The following is a 13,238-nucleotide window of genomic DNA, read 5'->3' as shown; positions in this document are numbered from 1 at the left end:
ATGAGAGATCTGTGGGAAAAAGGAGACATGGGGAATTTCTAAAATAAATCTATGTTTGAATTTCCGAACTGTGTGAAATTTTAAATTTCAGAAGTTTATGAACTGTGTGGAATTTTATTTCAGAAGACTTGTGTTGTAATAAAGAACGTAATATTTTATGGGTGTTGAAATTTGTTAAAGAAAAAATTACATATGTATTGTGTGGAAAATAAATTGTAACGCCTAAATCGGGGTGTTACATTTAATAGATGCCAAAATTTTGGTAATAAATTTAGAAACTAATTTAGATTCTAATTCATAAACCATATTAATTTTTTTATTAATAATAGATATTATTTTAGAATTCAAATGCAGAAGCATATTGCATAAAGTTTCCTTTGTAGGACAATTGTGACGATGAAGAAAAAGAAGAATTCAAATAAAATCTAAGCTCATTCACAAAAGAAAAGAAGATATCTTGAAGTATTGAAGAATGACATTGAAGATTTAAACTAAATAATAAATTTAAAGAGTTGATCAAGTCATTCCTTATTAAGAAAATTATGTTGAAGAACTGCAAATTGAATTCTCAACAACTAGTTTAAGCAATAACTATATAATGGATGTAAAGTCATACAAGAAGAACATGAACAAGAGAATGGAGAAAGAACAAAATGTTGAGAAATTTTCATATCAATAGTGTTTAGAGAGATATTAGGTTGAGAGCTTCAATATTGTAAAATTCTTTATTGAGTGAAGTTGTAACATATGATTTGTATTGTACACTCTTGTTATAGGAGTGTTTTCTATTCATTCATTATAATTGAGAGTTCTTGATATCAGGGGGAGATTAAAAATATATTTGTTCCCCTGTTTGATTCTAATTTTTTAGGTGTTGGGAAATATCTTTAGAATTAGACTTGAAATTGAATGCATAATGGATGCTTGTAGAACTCCTTAACTTAATGTGGGGTTTCTTGTTGAGGATTCAAGGAATTGGAACTTGATGAGTTATCATAGGTTCAAAGGCTTTAGGGATAGAATTTAAGTATGTTTGTAAGTTAATTTTGGTATGATTATGAAATTGAAATGTTTGTCAATGCATGAGAGTGAAGTGAATGAGCTCTAGTCTTAACAAAAAGAGTTTCTTGTGTTTTGTGAACTTTGTGGTCCAGTTGAGTTAGAATGCAAGAGTTATCGAGTGTTACACACATCCCTTGGAAGATAATGATATTTGATACTTGTTACACTGTGATCGATACACTTGTTGTTGGTTATGCAGCTAACAACAATACCTTCATGTGTTGGTTAAGTAATATAAATTTGTTGTGTGCATTTTCTCTATCTTACACTTTTAATTTGATTAGTTAATTCACTTGTATTTATATATTTGTATGCGTAGTTTTTGAATTTATTTTTAAGATCTATTCATCTTCTTTCTAGAGCCACATCACACCAATAAGCAGTTCAAAGTAGAAAGAAAAGTTATCTTAGCAAGAAAAAGAGATGTCTTGAATTCTAAGGAAGTGATCTTGTATTCTTGAAAGTCACATCGACAATTGAAATTTGTATAATAATAAACAAGAGGCAACGATGAAAGGATAAAAGGTGCAACATGATACGATTGGATGAACAAGAGGCAATGATGAAAGGACCAGAACGGAAGATGGTTGCAATGCAAAGTAGGAGCAATGATGTAAGGAGTGTAATGAAAGGGAAAACTGATAAAAAATAAAAATGAAACATTATGTGAGAAAGAAAAAACGACTCCGCCTCTTTTAAAAGTGAAAAACACTTTTAATTATATATATATATATATATATATATATATATATATATATATATATATAAACCTTCATGATTATAATTATCTCTTAATATATAAAATATTTTTGGATAATATAATTTTAAATTGAAGTAATGACTTGATACGAAGGTGGTCATTACATGTGTAACAAGGAACTCTTGATAAGTTTTACTAAAAAAAAGTTCATTCTCTTTTACTCGTGAAATTACCAATGTAAATACATATTAGATTGAGTAATGCCTAATAAAATAAAATAAAACATAAAACATAAATAATTTATTTAAAGTCACTGTCAACCTCTTGTTGTTTTTATGTCACTATTTAATATTTTATTGTTTTTACATTATCAAATGCAAATCTAAATCAAAATATTGTGTTATTGTCTACTAGTTGAAGAATTAATATAATTATTTGAAACTTTAATGTACATTGTGTTTTGAGATACGGATCAAGAATTTTACCTTTACATTTTAAATTAGTCACTTATATTACCTTTATGTCACTTCTTTCTCAGTCATGTTTATTTTTCTTTTTGCAAAGTCTAAATCCGAGTGGTTGATACCTACTACTCTGACATTAGTTTCTAATTACCCGATTGATTATCAAAGTTAAGTTTTAAATGTTCAATAAATACAATCACCTACTTTTTTTACCTTACATTTGTATTTATAAGCTTCGAAATAAATTTTTAATTAAGGTTGGCCCAATCACGACCCAAAGTCCTCTAAGCATGTTTTCTACTTTATTAATCAAAATATTAGGTCTTTGGTATGTTATGGACCGAACGGTTACATGATCGATGTAGACGGTTGGGTTGGTATATAGGGATTACTAAAGTTAGCTTTCTATGAGGTTGACTAACTGGTATACACAATTGGTGTATATGGTACACACTCCTTTTTAGTAAATTTGTTTAATACATTTCATGTTGTTTATAGGTATTTAGAAACTTATTATTGATTATGAAATAATGCCATTAACACTAATTTGGACATTGTTTCCTATTATTGGAGTTGTATGTTCGAATCATAATAGGTATGAAAAATTAGCCACAAATAACATGTGAGATATATTGTTGTTAAAGTCCATGGATACAATGATGCTTAGTTTCCTATAACAGCAATGTATAATAACTTTGTCAATAAATTGTTTAAATATGTTTCTCTTATTGATCATGTGCATTTTTTTCTGTGTAAAAGATTTTGATACCTCTTATATAACAAGTTCTTTTTCAAATTTCAAAATCAACTTCTGTATCGAGCTATTTAATAACTATCCTATTAAATGTGTGACATCCTCAAAATATACAACGTGCATATATAATAAAGACGTCATCAAGTTATAATAATAGAAAGTAGTTGGAAACATATAACCGAATATTGGGATTATAGTCATCCTTAAAAGGCTAGGAAGTTAAAACTTGAAGTAATAGAGTCTTCCAACATACCATGGGTTCTACATATTAAAGTTTTTCAAAATACATAAGTTAAAATAAGGAGATCCTAATGAAACTAGGATTCAGTGCCATCTTCCTCCAATGCTTGCTCCAGGGGCACCTTCTCGACATTGATAACTTTTTGGCAAGTATACCAAATCGTTCAAATAATACAGTGAATTAAGTTAAGAGTGTCGTTCTCCCAAGGGAATTTGAGTCACGTTATTCAATTAAAATTATTTATCAAGATCAATTACTGATGATAGCATTTGAGATTTCAAATTGGCAATTAGCATGAAATTAACAACGTCTAAAAATTTAAGATTGAAAAATACGATAAAAGATAACTGGAATTGGCCTTTGACTAAAATTACAGTAAAATCCTGGACAACATATATTCTCTATTCAAGCATTCACATAAGAGTATCTTGGTTTAATTCCTTAAAACAAGGTCTAAAATTATCTATTGAATTATTAATTCCTTAATTAATTCATCAGATAATTTTGCATTAAATTCAGATGTTGAGAATGACCAAAAACACAAAAGCTATTCCTAACGTAGTTACTTTTAGTTTCTTTTCTTACGTTTCTGGTTCTAAAAATACTTCCCAGTACAAAAGAACTTTTAAAGAGAAAAATACTTCCGTATAATCAAAAGCAAGTCAAGAAAAGAACAAGAACATAAACATATATTGCACAAGAAATTTACATTAATGTGTCGTCATACAACCAATTCCAATGAACAAAATATTTAGCCTATCCTAGACATCTCAAAAGTACTCTTTACAGCAATTCCTTGCAGAAAGTGAAGTCTTGATGTCTTGAAAGGTCTCCTGATCGTCTCCTGAGTTCTCCAGTATTTTTCTGGCTTTTTTCGTGTGTCAGAAGATGGTTTCTGCCTTTCTGTCACGTCTTTTAAAGTCACTTAACTTCATTAATTCGCTCAGCGCACAGGTGTGTGTGCGCTGTGCGAATTTCCTTTAATTGTTGCACTTTAACTGATGTTATTTGCTCAGGACATAGGTATTGGTGCGCTATGCGAATTTCCTTTTTCTGGCAGTGCGAATTTTGGCTTTCGCTTTGCGAAAATTGGTTGACAAACTCCAAATTATACACCCTTTCCTGTAAAATAATTTACATAACAATCTACTTCCTATTACAACTTTTCACTAAGTAATAACATGAATAATTATAAGATTGAGATCATTTATAAGTGTAAAAACAACTCTTTTTTACACTTATCAGACATCTGCTCCCATCCAAGTGGATGATCATCGCAAGAGGAAACACACAAACATAGCACGAACACAAACAAGCAAGGGTGAGCTAATTATACAAAAAGTATACAATATAAAGATGTGCGCATGCAAGAATTAACTTCAATCAAGCAAGATAAACACGCATCCTAACAGGTTATGTTCTAGACTTGACTCGTCCGAACTTTAGAATGATAGTCGAGCTATGGCGAGTCTTGCACTCGTGGTGGCTTATGAAACTTGGGTTCCCCACCCTACCACACTCACGAGGTTAGTCTGTTCCGGGCCTTAAGGCATACTGGAAGCCCCCAAGACTAAGACCTCCCGCTACTCCTCACCACATGGTACAATCCTCTCTGCGTGAGAAGAAAGACCATTGGAGTTTCAGGATAACCCCCAAGACTGAGCTCCTACTCTCATTCTAAACACTAAGAATCTCACCAAGAGATTCTACACAGATGAAACTTGGTTTACAACTTGGATCATCTTTCCACCACTTTAAAATCATACACTTTTTACTAGAATCCACATACTTGTTTGGACATCACAATACAATACTATAGATGCTAAAGAATGCTTCACCAACAAACCAAAGAGCACACTAATCAAACGTAGAACAAGAGAAAATTCAGAGAACTAGGCCCAACACTCGTCGCACAGCGCACCACCCTCGCATGGCGAGATTTGCGCTTTTCGCATAGCGCACCCACCCAGCTCGCCTTGCGAATTAAGTTTGAATAAGTATCAGACTTTGGGTCTCTCGTATAGCGCACCCAGGTCGCTATGCGAGAGCCCAGACAAAGACCAACCCCCCCTAAAACTCTCGCTATGCGCCCCACTCGCCCTTCGAATTAAATGGGCAGTGGTTCCAAACCACCACCAGTCGCATAGCGACAGGATTCGCCAGGCAAATCCACAAACAGAGAGCACCTCTCTGTAGCGACTCGTTATGCAAGACCATTCGCATAGCGAGTCTGTATGTTCTGCAGAATGCTAGTTCTGCAAAATCATGCAGCTCACACCCCTCCAACCAATTTCAACCCTCTTACCCAACTTCTAAGACCTATAATTCATTATATGAACCTAGTTAAACTCGTCTAGATGAATTTTAACAATTATACAGTGATTCTAAAGTGACTTAGTGGCTCAAATAAAATTTACCATTTCTAACTTTCTTTAGTCCAATTTTATGATCCTAACAGGTCACATTAGGCCTATTTAAGCTACCCAAACAATCCAGTTTCTCTTAAGACTCCAATTGCCCAAAATCACTACTCCATGATAAGGAAATTTCGGCAAGTGTACCAAATCGTTTAAGTAATAAAACCGGTAAGACCGAATATCGTTTCCCAAGAGACTCGTGTCACCAAACAATCGTATGATTTCAAACTACTTTAGACTAAAGAATGATTCCATAATTTGGGTTTTTATGCAATTAAAGTAACGATGAAACGTAAATAGTAAAACCGATCTTTGATGACTCAAACACTTGGAAACAGATAAGATTAGAAGTTATATGAATTGATATTGTTGGGGTATGATTTCACCTACTACACTTTGATGCATGCAAATTTACACCTTCTTCATTTACTTACTAATGTCAATCTTCTAATTTACTCAAACTCAATCCCTTGGTAGAGAGAGCCTAGACTTTCTTATTATGCTCAAATTCTTTGGAAAACCTAACAAGTTAATCCGCTTTAAGACTTGAGACCTAAGACAACCAAAAGTTCAAGTTCTATCCCTAGATACAATTCCCTTTGGGTAATTTGTTTCAGTTCTAGGTTCACACAATATTTCCCAACATCAAGCAAACCCTAAAATCATGTTGTGGATAACAATGTCACAACAAGCTTTATGAAAAGGAACAAAATACTAGTAATAATGAAAGAAGCATCAAATACATTTAAATCAGTAGTAATACATAAGAGTTTGGTGGTTGCATCAATACCCCAACAACAATGAAACTAGCTCTCCATGAATGGAGAACTTGAGCTTATAACAATGGTGGAAATGGAAGAAGGAAAAAGACCCAAGGAAGAAGATGGATTGTTCCCACAGCTCCTAGCTCACCTCCAAGTGCTCCAAATGAGAGAAAACGCGTTTGGGTGTCAAAAGATGCAAAACCCTTCGAGTTTCAGCCCTAAATAGACCAAATTTGCCACATCAGCATCGCCACCGCTCAACTGCACCCCAGCGACAGCAGTCCAGAGAGTAGGCGCTCAGCTGCGCTCCAACGACAGCAAGTCGAGATGAATGGGGCTCAGCTGCACCCTAGCCACATCACTTATGTTCAATGTTCTTCTTTTCACACTTCTTCTTGCTTCTATGGTTCTTTGATTCTTTGGATTGGCGCGTAAGCTTCATGTGGGTGATCTCTAAGTAAAAAGTGGGGATTAGTGATGAAATTAAATCAATACAACTCAAGATGTAACTACTTAGAAACACAATAAAATGAGGCATAAAGAAGGTGGAAAGCTAAGAAATAGTTGATTTTATTTACTTATTCATAAAAGAAATATAGGTAAAATTCAACATTATCACTCCACTTTCCTCAAACTGACCTAAAACAATGCCCAAACTCCAAACTTCTCATCTAAACAACTCAACAACCAGTTTTCCACTCTAAACACTTCAGCACACACCAATTCTAGAGATCAAGCTAATTCAAAACAGATTAAAATCATCACATCACAATATACACAGGCTCTATAGTGTAAGACATGCAACTTAGGCTACTGGAATTAAAGTTCAAGCAGAAGAACATGCTTACATCAAAGTTCAACATACATGGGAATCACACAATGAATTAAAACATATAATTAGCTCCCCTTACCTAGGGTTCTCACAGTACAGCTCAGAATAACGACTCCATAGAAGCTCTCACAGTGAAATGCACAACACCCTACATTCACCAAATTGGTGATAAGAAACAACTCTTAGAGCTAGAATGAACAGAGAAAATGGAAAGGAATATTACTAGCTACATGCAACCAGCAGAGTTGCATGCCCTAGCTTCAAGAGCAGTGGAAGAAAAGGGGAAAAGTGACTTACCAATCGGAATGAAGAAAGTGATCGGTCCAAAACAGAGCCCTCTACGCGGTGAACGCTTGAACACCTTCAGATTAAAGATTGAATGGTTCAGTGAAGTGGTATTTTAGAGAGAAGGAGAAGAGAGAAAAGGCTTTGGAGGAGAGAAGAGCAGAGAAAACAAAAGAAGTTGAGAGAGATAGTGGCTTCTCAGATAAAGAGACTCTTGAACTTAAATTAAAGTTATGTAGGAAAATATTAATTTATTTCTATGTGTTAAGCTCTCTTTACCCATTGTCACTTGTCACTTCTCAAAATTGACTTATTTTCTTAGTCCTTACAATATGTGCCAAAAATAGAGAAAAAAAAACTAAATTTGTTGCAAAGGAATATTTCTATCTTATGAAACTTTTTATCTTTTTATTTTATGCAATTTAAAATTTTGTGATTTTAAATAATCAAATCATTTTAATAAATCTTTATAATTTTAATTTTCTTAAATCCAAATTAGAATTTTGTATAAAATATTTGAATTTTTCTATAAAAATAACTGACTTCTAAGTTTTTCTTATCAAATACATTAATATTTTAGTCAAAAGAGTATAATGTTAACAGGGACTAAGTAAAAGTGTAACATTTCAACAATTTCACCAAATATTAAATCTGAAATTAGAAGAAGAACCAAAATTACATTACCAAAATGTATACTAGATTCTAAAAGTGAATAAGTAGAGGTAACATATTTACTATGATATGAAAAAACGTAACTTAAAATTGAGACGTTATTTTATACTATGAAACAATTAGAAATAAATTATATGACTTTCAAAATAACAGTTTTATTTTTTAATAAATTTTGTTGATTTTTCATTTTACAGTATCAACTTATAAAAATTAAGTATCCAAATAGAACTTTGAACATCATAGTCAACTATCAATATATTTTAACTAAAATTTCATATAAAAATAAACCACCTTATAGGTTAGATAAATATAAGCTTTTATAGTTGATAATGAAATTCTTGAAGTACATGGTCCAGCCAAAAGTTAAGATTTGAATAAACTTTTATGTGAGAGTTATTTTAAGAATTTTGAACACACAAGGTTAATTTTTCCTTTTAATATTTTTTATTATAAGTTTTTTTTAATCTTATTATTTAATTATAAAAATAATCATATACTATACCTTTACTGAATTTTATGAAAAATATTTTAAAGTCATCAATAGTGTGTATATTTTCTTAACAATATAAAAAATAGATTGATGTGTTATATGTTATTTCACTCAAAAAGAAAATATAAAAAAAATGTAAATATGGTAAATGTTATATAATTGTAGAAAAAGAAAGGCAAAAAAAAAATGTAGTGTAAGAATATTAGTAATTGAATTGTATCAAAATGAAATTGTTCATATAAAAATAGTTGATGCTGTGCAGAGGTTTCTGATGTTTGTTTGCATCGTCTGTAGAATCTTAGCAAAGTCGGCGACAGCTGAACCCTACTTTGATTTGCCCCAATTGAATCATGCCATGATTGACGCTTGTTGTAATTGTTTCCTCTTCATACACCAAACACCAACTGGTCATAGCAAAGTTTCTAAATTTAACGCGTAATCAGAATTTGCTCCCACAAATGTCATCTGGGTGACTCTTATTTTGATTCCGGTTAGGAAGATTTTGGTTGCCACTGAGGTCAATCTTTCTTAAAAGAGGTTAGTTTTTGTTTTCTGGGTAAGTCAATGTCACTTGTTTCATGCATTCACTAACTTTGCATTACATGCGTGGTTTCTTTTTTATCAGTGAATGTCATGTTTCTTTAAATTTTAGGACTGATGAACCTAGAATTAATAATTGCCAATTGTATGGGTGAAACATGTAAGAGGTGATTAATCACTGATATGGAAAGGACTTTGAAATGTTTGTGCTTGCGTTTTAAATATGCATTCCTTGTTAATCACTATATCAAGAATAACAAGTTATCTATTTAGAATCTAATTATGATGTGGTGTCAGTGCAGAGGGTTTTTGTAGTGCTATTCATCTGCAAGTTATTCACAAATAATTCAACATGTATGGTCAATTTGTTAACTTTTGTGCTTACCATTTAAAAAAATCATAACTAGGAGGGATTATGATTGACAGACAGGGTAAAAATCCTTACACTGATAACGCATGAAAATTAAACATGTTTATCTGTTGTTCTCTTTTAAGATGAATATAGTATATTACATGTATAAACCTTTGGTCTTGTTTCTAATTATGCAAGGGGTGTGATTCAAGTGATGTTTTCGCATTTCTACTGGTGAGGATTGCAACTTTGCATACTGATGTTAGTGAAAGACCACAATAGAGGGGATGGATCCAAGTCTCTGGCCTATACACTGGCGAGATGGAAAGAGTACAATGCTTGGCTTGAATCTAGCAATGAGGCTGAGAAAGCAGTTAGGAAAGTTCCTGCCAAAGGATCAAAGAAAGGGTGTATGAAAGGTAAAGGAGGGCCTGAGAACACACTCTGTAACTACAGAGGAGTTAGGCAAAGAACTTGGGGAAAATGGGTTGCTGAAATCCGGGAGCCAAACAGAGGGAGTAGGCTCTGGTTGGGTACTTTTTCCACTGCCATTAGTGCTGCTCTGGCTTATGATGAAGCAGCTAAGGCAATGTATGGTTCTGTTGCACGTCTTAACTTTCCCAACCTTGAAGTTTCAGCTTTATCTGAGGAATCATCAAGAAATTCACCAGCTGGTAGTCAATGTGGTTCTGCATTGGTGATATCAGAGAGTTCTGAATGTATGATATTTCCAAATAGCTCGGAGGGAGACAAAGCTAAGGATGATGACATGGAAGGCCTATCCTTATCCTTAAGTGTTAAACATGAGGTAGTGTAGGGTGAATCCGGACCAGTTCACCCCATATTTCATTTTCGTGATGTAAGTTTTGTAAACTCTTACTTGTGTCCTGCTAGAAAATCTTATCCTTCGTAGTAGTGGATGATTAGGTTAGTATGAATGAATTTTGATACTAGTACCTGGAGATTAGCTGTTGTAAAATTAACATGGTTGAAAATTGTTCCTTCGGTTAAGTGTAAGATAAGTTGCCATTATTATTGATGACTTGTTTCTAGCGTGTCCATTGTTTTGTTTCTTTTCCTGCTAAATATCAGTCTGTTAAATGTTCTTTCCAAAGTAGATTTTCTGTTTCCTGTACCTTGAATTTGCCATGGATAGTCAACATCAAGATTTTTGTAGTATTTGTAAAATTTGTGATCACATTTGTGGAAGCATTAGTTGTATTGTTATAAGCAATGCTGCAACAGCAAATAGTGTCCACGGGAGTGGAAGTAGGCACAAAGTAGAATATCAAATATTTGTGATTATGATTTGTTACGACATCCAAATATTTAGTGTTAATACTTTTAGAGTACTGCTTTAAAATTTAAATTTTAAAGATTTTTATTAATGAAAGAATCTAGTACTGCTACTGTGATTTTTTATTCAGCTTCATTGTATCTGTAATGAAAACATATATTTATTAATTCTGTAATTAGTGACCTTAAAATATTCATTAACATGTCTTTCTCAATATTTTTATTTTCGTGAAGCGTGTATAAATTCTATTAAACATAGAATGTGATTCTAAATAGAGACAAGACTGGTTTGAATTAGTAAGATCACTGCCCTAAAATTGTTGTGACTTTCTAATATATGCCAGTTATATATGCTATAATTTATAGTCTCCAATCTAATCTTTTTCTTTCAAATAATGTAATAATCCTTGTGAAAGTCGTTATTATTTAGTTAACTTATAATGAAACAATAAATGCAAGGAAGTCCTTATAGAATAATCATACAAAAATAATGAATTAAATTGCATTTATTAAGATATGAAAGTATGAGAAAAATAAAAGACTAAGCTTAATAATAATAATAATAAATTAAAACTTATAATGTTTGTAAATAAAAATGTATAATGTGGAGGCATGGTCTTAGTCTAATTTAATCAACCCTTTCACAAACGGCAGTGTTGTTAATAAACATCTTATGAAATGGCCTATCGATAAAAAAAATAAAGAAGGAAACTTCCATAAATAAAGTTATTTTGATAAAATCTTCATCCTAATTTGATGTGATTTGATTTTGAATTTTATTTCTATCCAAATTCATTTATTATAATATAAGATAATTGTTTGTCTCTTATTTGAATGTCCTTTAACGTTGGTCCTTTGTGATTGATTTAAGGTCCTTTTTACGGAAGTCTTCCTCCCACTAAAATAAAAATAAAAATATTGTTTCCTATTTATTAAATGGAAAATATTCACATATATATGGCAAGAATATATATGTGATACCAAGTAGCATCTTTATGATACCATCATTACCATTCATTTAAAGCACTAACGTGATTAAAGATAGCCAAAGATTATAGTTCAATAATTATGAGATTTTAGATATTTATAAACCTATTGCTACCCGAATTAGCTATATGTAAAGAGTTATGTTTTCAATTCCAGAAAAAATATTCTTGAATGAAAAATATTAGCATTTAGTTATATTAATAATGAAAGACAAGTTTGTTTGTAAATAGTTTGGAAGACAGTGTAGGTAGGAGAAATAGTAGAACTGAAAACCGAAACCACAAGCAACACAAAAATTGATTCCATCAACAGTATCACTTGCAAGTGTTTATCTCTTCAACCACCCAAGAAACACAACATAAAGAGGACACAGTGGCAATGCAACAAGACTTCACAACAACCACCCCCAAAACCATGATTTTGAGCACAGCCCAATCTCAAACATTTGAAAGGATACTATGCAATTGCCTGCTTGGGCTGCTACTGACAACCCAACATAAGTGGGCCCAGTGTTACGGCCCACATCAACCCAATGGGGCACAGTCAGGACATTTATTTGCAATGAACTCTAGGGCCCTTGTTAGAGAGAGGCACATGTCTGAAGCTGGAGATACAACACCAAAACATGTGGAGCAACTACCATAACACTTGTCCATGATTCAGCCCAATCTAATCCTCGTTCACAGAATCTAAGCAACCGTCTTTTAGGGTCTTTTCATGCCTCGAGCAAATTAAACGATTATTACAATAGAAAGATGTGAATTTGGCTATGCTTTATGATGACTCCTAACTCACTTTTAAATAAAAATCTATTTTGTTGATCCATCAAATAAAAAGTTTAAAAAATTCTAACTTCAAAAGTCTCGTAAAGTCTCATCTTGCTCTACTTAAAGCTAAAAGTTGAAATGAGTTAGTTCAAATTAAAGATTAAACCGAATCATCAAGGATTAAGCTTTCGGGTAAAAATGACCAGGTTCTACTGTTTGGCCTGTCGACTTAGGTCGTTTTTTAGTTTGAGCCAACTTGGGTTATTTTTTTAACTCAAACCAACTCGTATCAACCTTCAATGGTAACTAGTTCGACACAAACTTCAACCTAAACTACTAGACTTATGTTAATTTGTCTCAATTTTTGGTTATAACCTATTCAACTTAACCTTTGACTTAAACCATTTAACTTGGATCAATTCAACTCAATTTTTGCTGATTGACTTGAATTGACTTTTGATAAAAGCCTCTTTTCAAGTTTCAACCTATGTTGATTTCAATTGACATTTAACACATGCTAACTTTACTCAACTTTTGACCTGTTCTAATTTCGTTTACTTTTGATCTATGTTTTAACCTTTAAACAATTTTAAAATTCTATTAAAATAAATTTTA

At 32.4% G+C, this 13,238-nt stretch overlaps 1 protein-coding gene across 2 annotated transcripts; it reads left to right on the top strand.

The window, feature by feature from the left end:
* The first annotated feature begins 8,876 nt into the window (after nucleotides 1-8,876).
* Nucleotides 8,877-10,612, top strand: LOC108339818 (putative dehydration-responsive element-binding protein 2H). 2 transcript variants are annotated; one of them, XM_017577033.2, is made up of 2 exons: nucleotides 8,877-9,218; nucleotides 9,772-10,612. In XM_017577033.2, exon 2 carries the CDS (start codon nucleotides 9,833-9,835, stop codon nucleotides 10,388-10,390), a length of 558 nt encoding a protein of 185 aa, XP_017432522.1. In that variant the 5' UTR covers nucleotides 8,877-9,218; nucleotides 9,772-9,832; the 3' UTR covers nucleotides 10,391-10,612. The 2 variants fall into 2 exon arrangements, with proteins under 2 accessions (XP_017432522.1, XP_017432523.1); XM_017577034.2 differs by having other exon boundaries at nucleotides 8,918-9,237.
* Nucleotides 10,613-13,238: the final 2,626 nt, after the last annotated feature.

The sequence above is a fragment of the Vigna angularis genome, chromosome 5, assembly GCF_016808095.1.
Source record: "Vigna angularis cultivar LongXiaoDou No.4 chromosome 5, ASM1680809v1, whole genome shotgun sequence".
In the NCBI taxonomy this organism is placed as follows: Eukaryota; Viridiplantae; Streptophyta; class Magnoliopsida; order Fabales; family Fabaceae; genus Vigna; species Vigna angularis.
Note: the sequence above shows the minus strand (reverse complement) of the source record. Positions and strands in the feature narration are given on the sequence as shown.